The sequence below is a fragment of the Branchiostoma floridae genome, chromosome 3, assembly GCF_000003815.2.
Source record: "Branchiostoma floridae strain S238N-H82 chromosome 3, Bfl_VNyyK, whole genome shotgun sequence".
NCBI lineage: Eukaryota > Metazoa > Chordata > Leptocardii > Amphioxiformes > Branchiostomatidae > Branchiostoma > Branchiostoma floridae.
Window position 1 is genome coordinate 16,820,891 of NC_049981.1, and position 11,628 is coordinate 16,832,518.

Genomic DNA, 11,628 nt, shown 5'->3' on the forward strand with positions numbered 1-11,628 from the left:
TCACTGGCCTTGTCTCTTTTCAGTGATGAGAGGAATGTGATTGAAGCCGTGGCCCAAGGCTCTCAAATCGCCATCTCTCTTGTGGCAAACATCGCAGTGAACCTCATCTCCTTCTTAGCTCTGCTGGCCTTCTTCAACGGCATTCTGTCCTGGGTAGGCTGTATGGTCGGCTATGAGATACTGTCTTTTGAGGTGGGTGGTATCAAAAAATTCTTTATCAATGTAAGCCTTAGGACAAAACCATGTATCTCGAAAACGTTTGATACGTGTGTTCCGGACCGGCTGATAACTTTCCGTACGGCCCGGGCTTATCACACGGGCTCCATTCGAATAAATCGAACTGTTTCGAGTGGGCAGAGTACGGCGCCATCGAAAGTTTGAATACCTGATTCAGACTTTGGAACATTACTGTTGCAACGCTTTTTTTTTCGAGGGCACCAAATTTGTTCAACTTCTGGCGCATTTCGCATCAAAACATGGGTTTTTTCAGGTGGGTATTCTCGGTCTCAGCCCTCCCGCAAGTCGGATCACCCTCCGGCCTTCGGGCGATCCGACCCGCGGTCGGGCTGATACCTTGGGCGATACGGAACACACCGTGTTGTATTCTATATGTACATACAGTGAAGAACAATCAGTATTTGACATCTGATCGTCATCACAGCCAAGGAATCCTATTTTCCAATTGAGAACTCCTCCAAAACCTTTAGCCACAAACTTTGCACATTTTGTGTCTTACCACATTTATTGCCATGCACTTGCTCTTTGCTACTTTGTGTTTTAGAGGGAAAATGGGGGGTGGGGGGGATTCAACATGTTGGGTTGAAACAAGTGTAGTAATGCAAAGCAAAAGATATGCTAATGGTAACATTCTGATAAGCCACAGCAACAATTTCACAATAATATATACTTTATTTTCAGATCATCTGTTCGTATGTCTTCATGCCGCTGGCATTCATGATGGGTGTAGAGTGGAAGGATTGTCGTCTGGTTGCAGAGCTTATCGGCATCAAAACCTTCCTCAATGAGTTTGTTGCGTACGAAGCCTTGGCCAAAATCATCAACAACAGAGTAACTGGTGCTGATGGCGTTACAATGACCGTGAGTATAATTAATTTATTATTTGCCTGTTTGCTGGATGTGTTTTGCCAACCTTGCATATTAAAAAAGTTGCTGCTCAAGACTGACAAAATCTGTGACTATGATCCATTCCCCAAGAAGCGTGACAATTGTTCCAACACATTAATGAATAGAAATTTTACATAGAACCAAATGTAAATTACCTTCCTCTGCTTTCTTGATTCACAAACTGTAATGAGGGTGACACAAATTTTTAACTCTCATTTGGGACTGCATGCTACATGCCTTAAGAATTATAGAAGAACTACTAGATGTTTGCTTTTAGTTGTTTAAAAAAAGCTGATAACCAATTCTTATATAATTGTATACTGTCACCAATGCACACATTTACTAGTACACATCCCATTTTTCCCATGATGTATTGCTCCACAGGTCAGGTCAGAGGTCATAGCAACCTACGCGTTGTGTGGCTTCTCCAACCTTGGGTCGATGGGGATCATGTTGGGCGGACTGGGAGCCATGGCACCCAACCGGGTGGGCGACCTGGCAGAAATGGTGGTCAGGGCCCTAATCGGGGGAAGCATTGCATGTTTCATGACTGCATCATTAGCAGGTAGTGTTAAACAGGACAGACCTCTGGTGGTGCCTCTCTGCTGATCTGTTTTGCAAGTTTTTTGACTGGATGTCAATCCTTTTGGCAGTAATTAATTTTTTACACACTGAGGAAATCAAAACACATAAATAATTTTGCCAGCATTTTCAAACTTGTACCTTTACATGTACATTTTGAAAATTACTTCTGTGCAACAAATTTGAACTGCAATTATAATGTGCTTAAAAATTTTCAGGCTTGATAGAAAATTCAACACTGGAAACAAAAGGTTCATAGATAAGCAAAACAGATCTTAAGACCCAGGTCTGTCACTGTGCCAGGGGATCCTGGAGGATAATGATGCCTCCATAATAGTACTAACAAAACCTACCTCAGACTTCATTTCTGTTATTCCGCCCCCGAGTTGGCTGGACCGCCTTCCACTAACCCTCAAGTGTTATCTACCGCTGTCTCTACTTAATCCTTCTCTTTCCAGGTTCGATCTGAAGTTATAGCCACCTATGCTCTGTGCGGCTTTTCCAACATTGGTGCTATTGGTGTGCAGATAGGTGGGATTGGGGCGCTTGCCCCTGAGAGAAGGGGTGATATAGCTGACATGGCCCTGAGGGCTTTGGTGGCGGGTTCTATAGCTTGCTTCATGACTGCCTCTTTAGCAGGTATATTTCTGTGGTGTTTCTTCCCATCGTAAGGTATACATGTATGTTCAAGCAGATTTAACAGTTGCGCTTGTTTTCTGGATTTCTTTCTCAAAACAAATCCAGCTTAGTCTACTACATCTTGATGATCATAAACCCACTCAGTAGCCTTATTCTTGCTGAATATTTGCACATTGTTCTTGTTTTTGATAAATGCTGAACCTTGACAAGAACTCTTTGCACAAATCTCGCTAAATATTTTCTTATTTTTATTGATTGTTTGCTTACTGTTCCTTCGTCTAATTTCATTAATAAGATTTTCATTCTTGATTCGTTAATGGAAAGGTTAGTGCATTATTTTGTTGTCAAACAAAAGTTTTCATTCACACTAGATATCTACCAAAATTATTAGCTTCACACTAAAATTCAAAGTACATGATGCTCTACTTGTCATGTAACGTTGAACTCTCATGATTCTGCTGGAACCCATAGCAGCCACATTAAAAAATGGTGTTATCGAGGGCTTTGTAAGAGTAGCTCAGTTATAATTATATGAAATGTGCATACCTTAGAGATTGCTGATACTGCATTCACTAAATTCATGCATCTTTAAACTCACTGGTCTTAGGCAGAATAATGAGAGCTGAAGAGATAATGTTACCCGGTATAGTCATCAACAATTTGTGGAGCATTTGGGGGCTATGAAATGTCTGCTTTGAATAACATTCAATCTTTTACGTTGTTTGGCATGTATCACCATTATCAGTTATTTGATAGTTTTGTGTAGAATTCTCACCATTTTGTTCTGTTCTGTCCCAGGAATGTTGTACCAGGAACCAGCGGCTATGATCATGGCTGCTACCAACGCAACTCTTAATGCCACACTCAATGCAACAGCCAATCCAAATGCAACTGTTCTGCCAACAGTCTTCACCTTTCTCACCAGCCCAAACCCATAAACACCTTTGTGACTTTCTGACAAAGGTGATATTTGACACCTGAACAGTGCCTGGATTTTGTGCCTTCAATTACTGTAAAAGTTTTTCTAACAATTAAAATAGACAGTAATTTTTGTTTTGAATTTAGGTGCATACGACCATAGGATTTACTAAGGCATCAGATGATAGGATATTGTGAATTTCAAGCTGCAATTCTCAAAAAATACAAAAGAATGCCTTCCTATTCCCATATGCAATGTTAATGCTGTCAGTTTCTCAATCAATGTTAATTACTTTGCCAGGGGTTTATAAAAAGTTGTGCGACATGACTAAAGTGGTCCAATTTCAAGTTCTGATAACTTATTAGTGACTTCAAGGACGTTATGGGCTTGAACTGCCTACAACTATCCAATCATAACAAATTGCTGGGAATTGACCAATCAGACTTCAACACTGAGTTGATTGACCAATCACTACTGTGTATGGACAATACTGAGATGATTGGCCAATCACAACTGTGTATGTCTTGAATTAGTCGGATCACAATTCAGGTGAATTGACCAATTACAATTGGAGGTACAGTTGATGATAGGTTCTGGCATATAGCTAACTTTGTATTGGTTTCAATTGCCCCCTTGACAATTGACCAATCACAATTTGACCAGTTGCAATTGAAAATAGAGGAAGTATTTCTGGCTGGTAATTTTGTTAGCAGTTAAGTTACCTTTCAAGCTAAAGCTCTTACTAATGTTGCATTGACAATCAATACAATGCTTTTATTTCTTAACCTATCAAATTTAATGAAAAGGATACTGTATATTTTGTTACTAATGCAAAGGGAATTGAAGCTTTACAAGTGCTAGTTCACTGCCTTTAATACTTAACTGTGGGTACTTATTTTATGAGTGTGTATTCTAGCTTTGTGATATTGTTTTTATTTTAAACATGCTCATGTCAAAATCTTCTTTGATTAGTAAATCTCTGTGTGTTTTAGTAACTTAAAAGCCATAATGTCATATGACATGAATGCAATATATGCTATATGTGCTGCTTAAAAACTGATTTTCAAGCTCTGTTTGTCTTTTACTCACATGGTGTATTTTAGTGTATGTTAACTTTTAAACCTTTATCAGTTTTTTATCAGACTTTTTCCTCCATTTCATTATGCATATTTAGAGCATTTTCATTGCACTGCCAATAATTATGTGGCATAAACAATATGATATAGAGTAGTTCAAATTCACTTTGAAATATGCTGATCAGAAAATGAAACAAAAATTACAAAATTTAGAGACTAGACCTATATGAAGGAACAAACTCTATATTTTCAAAATGAACAAAAATATATGTACAAATTAATTTTCTGATCCAATTTTTTTAAAATAAATTTTACCCAAGATTTGAATTATGTCTTCCAACTGTATGAAATAACATCAAATGTCCGTAGATTTTTAATATAGACTAGCAAAAACTGAAACATGTATTTTCATATCCTGTACAGCCCTATGTCTGCAGAATAAAATTTTCAAGGATCTGGTGGAAAACACTAAAATGTGTCATCTTCCTTGTCTCAAGTGTTATTTTCAATGTTAATTCCACAACATTCTCGGGAAACTTTCAGTAACAAAAGCCAGATTTAGCCTAGTCCTGGTAAATGCCGTAAACAATGGCGGTTGCATGCAGAGACGGATTTTCAAACTCTCCCCAGGCGAAGTTGTCATTTCCGTCGTCCCACAGGCACCTGCTGCCAATGCGCATGCTTTGGTCGCACTTCTGACCAATGGTGACCCAGGAGATGATCTTGTGACGGCTCATCCCTATTTCCTTCACCTGGAAAATTATTGTTTCGTTACTCCATTTCTTTCTTTTTTTTTTTGTTCTTTGTAAAACTGGCCAGAGTCTTTCTTTAAAGACTGATGGTACCAAGCATTCACTTTATACCAACTCAGTTGTTTGGAATTCAATGCTTGCATTATTAAAATAAATCAAGTTGCTATTGGACTTGATACTTCTATGATTTTTTTATCTTCTTCATATGATCTTGTAAGAAAAACTCAAAGCACGGTGCATAGAATTGGCGACAAGCTAAGAGGAACTATTAGTGCTTCCTCTCACAAAAGGTGAATAACTCACAGCATTATATGCATGACTGCTGCAATGAAGTTCATCATTCATGTAAACAGTTGAGATTATTTTGTCCTTACCTTGTCCTTGATCTCCTGTGACAGATGTTTGGCCAGTTCCCGACAGTGGTACACCTCATACTCCTCCTTCTCCAGCATGGCCAAGGATTCATCAATTATGGTCTTCACTTTACCTACCTGTGACAAACATTTTCATGTACAATATATCTTTTATTTTATTTCTTGTTTCGGGCGCTACACATTGTTTATAGTCTATTAAAAGATGCATACAGCTGATTTGATCCACTCACACAAGGATATACCCTACTACTCTTGTTGGTAAGTGTGGTGGGTTCTTTAATGTGCTCGAATTGTGGCTGTCTTCAAACGGGCCTCCAGATTTACATCTTATTCCAGAATGTGACCCTAACAAAAGCTATGGGTGCTCATTTTCACCTGAGTCTAGTGAGAAATGTGGTGTTGACTGCCTTTCCCAATGGTTAGGACACAGCATTTGCCTGGGTCTGCATATGGAATCTAATTCTGAGTGAACAGTCCTACCAGAAGGCAACCATACAACACAACCTGCCTTGCCCGTATTAGAGGACACTATTTGAAGCCCTTGCGGAGACAGAGAGTCACGTACCTGAAATCGAACGTCGGGAGCCGTTTTGTAAGTGTTCTCGTACTCCATTTTCAGTGGTGGTCTTCTGAAACTGACGTCCTCGTAACTTGACTCCGGCTGGACGGCCATGGTCATCACACTGGACCCACATATCTGTGAAGTACAGTAGAGTCATCACACTGGACCCACATATCTGTGAAGTACAGTAGAGTCATCACACTGGACCCACATATCTGTGAAGTACAGTAGAGTCATCACACTGGACCCACATATCTGTGAAGTACAGTAGAGTCATCACACTGGACCCACATATCTGTGATAGTACAGTAGAGTCATCACACTGGACCCACATATCTGTGAAGTACAGTAGAGTCATCACACTGGACCCACATATCTGTGATAGTACAGTAGAGTCATCACACTGGACCCACATATCTGTGATAGTACAGTAGAGTCGTCACACTGGACCCACATATCTGTGAAGTACAGTAGAGTCGTCACACTGGACCCACATATCTGTGAAGTACAGTAGAGTCATCACACTGGACCCACATATCTGTGAAGTACAGTAGAGTCATCACACTGGACCCACATATCTGTGATAGTACAGTAGAGTCATCACACTGGACCCACATATCTGTGAAGTACAGTAGAGTCATCACACTGGACCCACATATCTGTGATAGTACAGTAGAGTCATCACACTGGACCCACATATCTGTGATAGTACAGTAGAGTCATCACACTGGACCCACATATCTGTGAACTAGAGACTAGAGCTCAGCCGGGGAGGAATTCTAGTTTCCAGCTCAGGCCGCTCTTCAAGCTCAATAAGTTCTGTTGATAGCATTTTCTCTCATTTCCAGGTTAGCAGGTCATAGAAAAACGTAAAATTAACTTAAAAAAACAAATTTTAACTATTTCACATGCTATTGGACTTTATGTGAGATAACCTATACAATACATGCTTATATAGCTAATAGTACCGTTATACATTTAATTTGGGAAATTATGTTCAATAATCAGGTTTTAAGTACAGCGCTCATCATCAGTTTTGTGAAATACATAATTCATATTTTATTATAGCCACGGCGATTCTGCGTGGAAGGACGCATTTGCTTGTATATTTCATATAATTAAACTTTAGTGTCTTACATATATAATAATACAGGCACATTTCCGTCCTCCCATACAGTCGCCACTACTAATCTAATGCTATTGATTGTGTTTCTCTCATACAAATTGAACGAAGATTTCTTTTTAAATGTCCGGACATGTCACAGTCACTCTTGCAAACAACGATTATGACAGAATCGTGTAAAATTTGCTGCTTACAAAAATGTTTTCTTGGGCAATCCTAAGCCAGACCTTGCTATAACCTTACAAAGTCACCTTGGGTTTTGAGGACTTGACCTCAAACAAGCTTCCTCTTCTTTCCCTTGCCGGCGGTGCTTTGGGTTCCTCCATGGCTTCTCTGTTGTTACAACTTACAGATACGGATCTTCCGGATTTTACTTATAAATATCTTATTTTGTCCCAAATAATTTAGATGTCTTTGGTGACAAACGCAACAAATCAAATAGGCAGTTTTATTTGCGGTCAGTGGCCTCTTCTGTTGTCAAGGATGCGACATAAACAGAACGTTCGAATATTGCGTCATCGCCCCAGATACTAGTATTCGAGCATTCTCAGTCACGTGACCTTGCAGTTGTAAAATAAGAACATAGCAACAATGATGGAACGTAGTAACCCTTCATGTGTTTCATTTGCTTTGGTTGTTTCTGGCACTACTAATAAGAGAAATGTTCCGGACAACTTTCAGTTGTAGGTATAGGAATCATCTAGCCTTTATTCAGTTAAATCAAACAATCGGTTAGATGTGTTTGGTGACAACTGTCGTGCTAGCTGGTAGATTCCATGATTCGGGCGTTCAGTTTCGTGACGTTCCAGCTGTAATAGAACATAGAAACAGTGATAGAACATGGCAACCGGAATTTGTTGAAAACAAAAGTGCGGAATATCAATCTTCTTTCTCGTACTTCTACCAGGAGAAACTTTCCACCGACCCTTTCTAGCTTATACAAATCTTTAGTAGTCTTGCCCAAGAACAGTTACTCACCGGTACCAAGAGAGGTGAGTTATTTCAGAATTATATGGCAATATGTTTTAAAGCTCACAATCCGAGATACCAGCCGAAGACTATCGAGTCACGGTTGATCTGAATCTTAAGGCACACCAAATCAAGTTTCCCGTTTCTCGGATTTTGATCTGAGTCAGAATAACGGATAATGTGGGCAAATCTGAAATATCATAGAAAAAATTCTCTTGGTTTTCTCAGAAAAACTTTATTCAGTTGAGACAAGTGTTCACTGCCGGCATGCCTATCTTCATACTAATCTGTTACAGTACTGTCTACTCGGGTGCATTTTCAACAAGAGTGGTAGAAGAAGAAGACAGAATAAGATGTCTACCGACGCTCCAAGCAGCACCACGGCACCCATCCAACCTACCACTACACCTGCGGAAAGTCTCCTCTTCGGGTTCTTCCAGAACGACCCCTTCAACATTTTCTTCTTGTCGATCCTCGCGACATTTGTGCTCGTGATACTCCTGATGATTTTGACTTGCGTCTGTTACTCCTGTAGATCGTCTTGCTGCAAGTCTAGATGTTGTAGTTGTTGTAAGAGGGACAATGCCGTGCATAGTGTCGAATTACTGTGACGAGCCAAAATGGCCGGGGCATTTATTTTATTTTATCTTATGATTAACTTTTTAAATTGAAGTCATTTGCAGCTTTCATTAAGACACAAATTAATGCCACAAGGCAGGAGTAAAAAGGACGAACGGGCCTTTTTCAATCCCAGTCACTCAAAAGTTAAATGATTACGTTGCAATGCTCACCATTTGTATAAATAATGATACATGCAACTCACTGTGTAAAATACTAGTATTCATATTGCTACAAATACGTGTAGTAGTACATATGCAATAGATATGTAAATGAAATATACTTTAGATAAGATTCAACCTCTTGTTTACTCGCCCGTCCATTATTGTACAGTCAAACGATCCGGCGTGGCCCATCGCAGGACACGCCGCCCAATTGCTCATCGGGACGCCATCATAGTAAAGAAATCTCTATATCAGACGGTCATGAAAAGAACAGACGACGAGCGCGGGAATATTGACTCGTATCGGCATGGGGAGCGCATTCTCCTTGTCGCCCTGATGCCACCATGCGGCGAGGCGTAGCAGAATTCAATACTCCCTCTGCTTCCAAAAAGGAAGTCAAACCCAACCTGTTTATATATATAATTATAACTGTCCATTGTCACTTGTATATCTCCTATGTTTATAGTTATACCATGTATTTCCAATTAGCCCTCGGGCACGGACTTGCAAATTAAACTTCGATTAAAGACAGGATTAAGAGGAAAAGGTGCACGGTAGACGCTCTATCGACACAGCATCTGCAGGTGAAAAACGTTGTGTGCAAGGAACTTTGTTGACTATCAGTATCAGCTTTATTTGTTGAAATATATATAAATGGAAGATACCTATAACAATACAAGATGTTTATCTTTTTTTCTTTTCTTTTTTTGCGAACTTTTGCATGCCTCTACCTCACCTCACGTGCCGCATGATGGCACACGAGTCGGGGGTAGGAGGAACCCCTTACATCCTTGGTCGGAAGTCCTCTTAGGAGACGGATACTCCAAACAACAAAGCTGCATCTGCTGGAGCCGCCTCACACGTTGCATACAGTTGCCGGCCTGTGAAACTTATTGCTTCTGAATCAGTAGACGAGAGGGTGGAGAAGGAATTGCACACCCCTCCTTCACCATCATGAAAAAGACATGTGCAGGTCAGGCAAACAGGCAAAGAGCCTGTCTGCCTCCTCATCTGTCCAATGGACAGGAGAACCACAAAAGAACCTCACCTCTAACGTTACGCCTATCCCTAAATGTTTTGCCTAAATGTTTCAAGAAAAGAAGACACGCGAAAAACACAGAAACTGCGTCGGGGATTAGGGTCTCAAAAGTAGCCTGGTATCCAGCCGTAATATAGCTCCCGAGTCTCTCCTCTTTGCATCCAACGTATTGGCACAATGACATAGTACAGGGTCTGAACAAGGACATATATTAAAGAGCAATGTCCTTGGTCTGAGGAAACTCGGGAAAGCGCGCGAAACTTAGTCTTGTAGTCATGAATGTTTGGACATTGCAGTTCTGACGAAGTCTGATAGGTTTCGCCGGGAAAGTGACGTCATACCAAACATTGCCATCGTCAAAGGCTTGGATAAGTTTGATAGTCTTGATGTTCTTCTGATTTTCCTATTTCTGTCAAAAATAAGATCCATGTTAACGCATATTTTGATATTTAAAAAAAATGAGCTGTAAAGATTGGGACTTCGAGCCCCATGAGCCTTTGCGGCACGTGCGAACCAAAACCGGAAGTACAAAAGGTTGTGTTGGACATCATTTTTTTCCATCATAAAATCCTTATTTCTGGCTTTAAATTGGCGTTTTGTCGGTAATAAAGTAAAGAACAGGGTGCGTTAAGGTTTAAGGTCAATTCCTGAATCCACAACAACGGGTTATTCAGCGCCGAAAACGGTCATAGCCATACGGGCACCGGTCGAGCTGAAAAAATTGTGTTTTATTTTTTTATCGAAACTTTACTTTGTAACGTTACTGTGATTTTTTGAGAAAATGACGGTGAAAGAGTTCTTCGGTTGCACGTTCATCGCCTACGGGCCCGCCTTTGCGCTCTTCATCTTCACAATCGCACGGGAACCGCTCAGGATCATCATTCTTATCGCTGGGTAAGTTTTCAACCAAATCCTACGATTTGAAAATTTTATGCGGTCTACGAATCCTGTTTTGAAACAACATTTTTTTTAAAAGAAAAGAAATCAAACATTGGCATATGATTACAGCTATAGCATTGTAATATAGAAATACTATAGCTGTAATCATATGCCGATGTTTGATTTCTTTTCTTGGCTACACCAAGCCTGACCAGGTGTTGAAGTTAGAATAACTCGGCTATGTAAGCATAAGCCTTCTTATGGTTAGGCACAGAAGTGTTATGGAGCTTTTACCCGATCATCCTGATTGGCTTGGGGTCAAACTGTTCAGGTGCATGTGCATGCTAATTATAACAATGTGTATTGCCATTAAAGTTTTCTCCCTGCAACCCCCAGGTGTTTCTTCTGGCTCCTGTCTCTGCTGTTCTCCTCCGTTCTGTGGAACATCGTCTGGCCACTCAAGGACCAGCTGGCATTCGGAGTCGTCTTCTCCGTCCTGTTCCAGGAGATCTTCAGATTCTTCATCTACAAACTGCTCAGGTAAGATTGGTACAAGGTTAGAATATGCTGTTGTTACAGCTGAAAAATTGACTATACTTCCAGTGTAGCAAACTGGAATCTACTCCTGGCTAGGAACTCTCTTCTGCATTTCAGGTATTGTTGTTGTTATTGGGTTGGCTGACTGAACCCGGGCAGCCGGATCACAAATCCAACGTGCTAACCACAACACCAAAAGCTCAAGAGCTGTTGGCGTGGTCAGTTTGGCAGCGCTAGAACCCACTGTTACACCACTCCCCCTTTTCTTTC

General features: G+C 40.4%; 3 protein-coding genes across 7 annotated transcripts in view; 2 read left to right on the plus strand and 1 right to left on the minus strand.

The window, feature by feature from the left end:
- Positions 1 to 4,807, plus strand: part of LOC118410840 (solute carrier family 28 member 3-like) — a 15,910-nt gene extending 11,103 nt beyond the window's left edge. For 3 of the 5 annotated variants that reach the window (XM_035812682.1, XM_035812685.1, XM_035812684.1), the window contains exons 11-14: positions 24 to 192; positions 919 to 1,098; positions 1,510 to 1,690; positions 3,145 to 4,807. In XM_035812682.1, the coding sequence (XP_035668575.1) occupies positions 24 to 192; positions 919 to 1,098; positions 1,510 to 1,690; positions 3,145 to 3,284 (670 nt within the window). In that variant the 3' untranslated portion in view covers positions 3,285 to 4,807. Of the gene's footprint in view, positions 1 to 23; positions 193 to 918; positions 1,099 to 1,509; positions 1,691 to 2,165; positions 2,347 to 3,144 lie in introns of those variants that run through there. The other 2 variants (XM_035812683.1, XM_035812686.1) reach the window with 2 other exon arrangements.
- Positions 4,569 to 7,619, minus strand: LOC118410843 (tctex1 domain-containing protein 1-like). The gene is made up of 4 exons (XM_035812688.1): positions 7,404 to 7,619; positions 6,033 to 6,164; positions 5,468 to 5,584; positions 4,569 to 5,093 (listed from the first exon to the last, which is right to left on the minus strand). Exons 1-4 carry the CDS (start codon positions 7,476 to 7,478, stop codon positions 4,905 to 4,907), a joined length of 513 nt encoding a protein of 170 aa, XP_035668581.1. The 5' UTR covers positions 7,479 to 7,619; the 3' UTR covers positions 4,569 to 4,904.
- Positions 7,620 to 10,461: 2,842 nt separating this feature from the next.
- LOC118410841 (gamma-secretase subunit Aph-1-like) overlaps positions 10,462 to 11,628 on the plus strand; it is a gene marked incomplete in the record, with an annotated part of 6,571 nt that continues 5,404 nt past the window's right edge. The window contains 2 exon segments of the mRNA XM_035812687.1: positions 10,462 to 10,836; positions 11,218 to 11,361. Of these exon segments, the coding sequence (XP_035668580.1) occupies positions 10,724 to 10,836; positions 11,218 to 11,361 (257 nt within the window).

Excerpts from the sequence above, each read along its gene's own strand:
- LOC118410843 (XM_035812688.1), bottom strand. The coding sequence starts at position 7,478 with ATGGAGGAACCCAAAGCACCGCCGGCAAGGGAAAGAAGAGGAAGCTTG. Across the intron at positions 6,165-7,403 it reads TCAAGTCCTCAAAACCCAAG|ATATGTGGGTCCAGTGTGAT; the intron begins GTGACTTTGTAA and ends TGTACTTCACAG. Across the intron at positions 5,094-5,467 it reads CACAGGAGATCAAGGACAAG|GTGAAGGAAATAGGGATGAG; the intron begins GTAAGGACAAAA and ends ATAATTTTCCAG.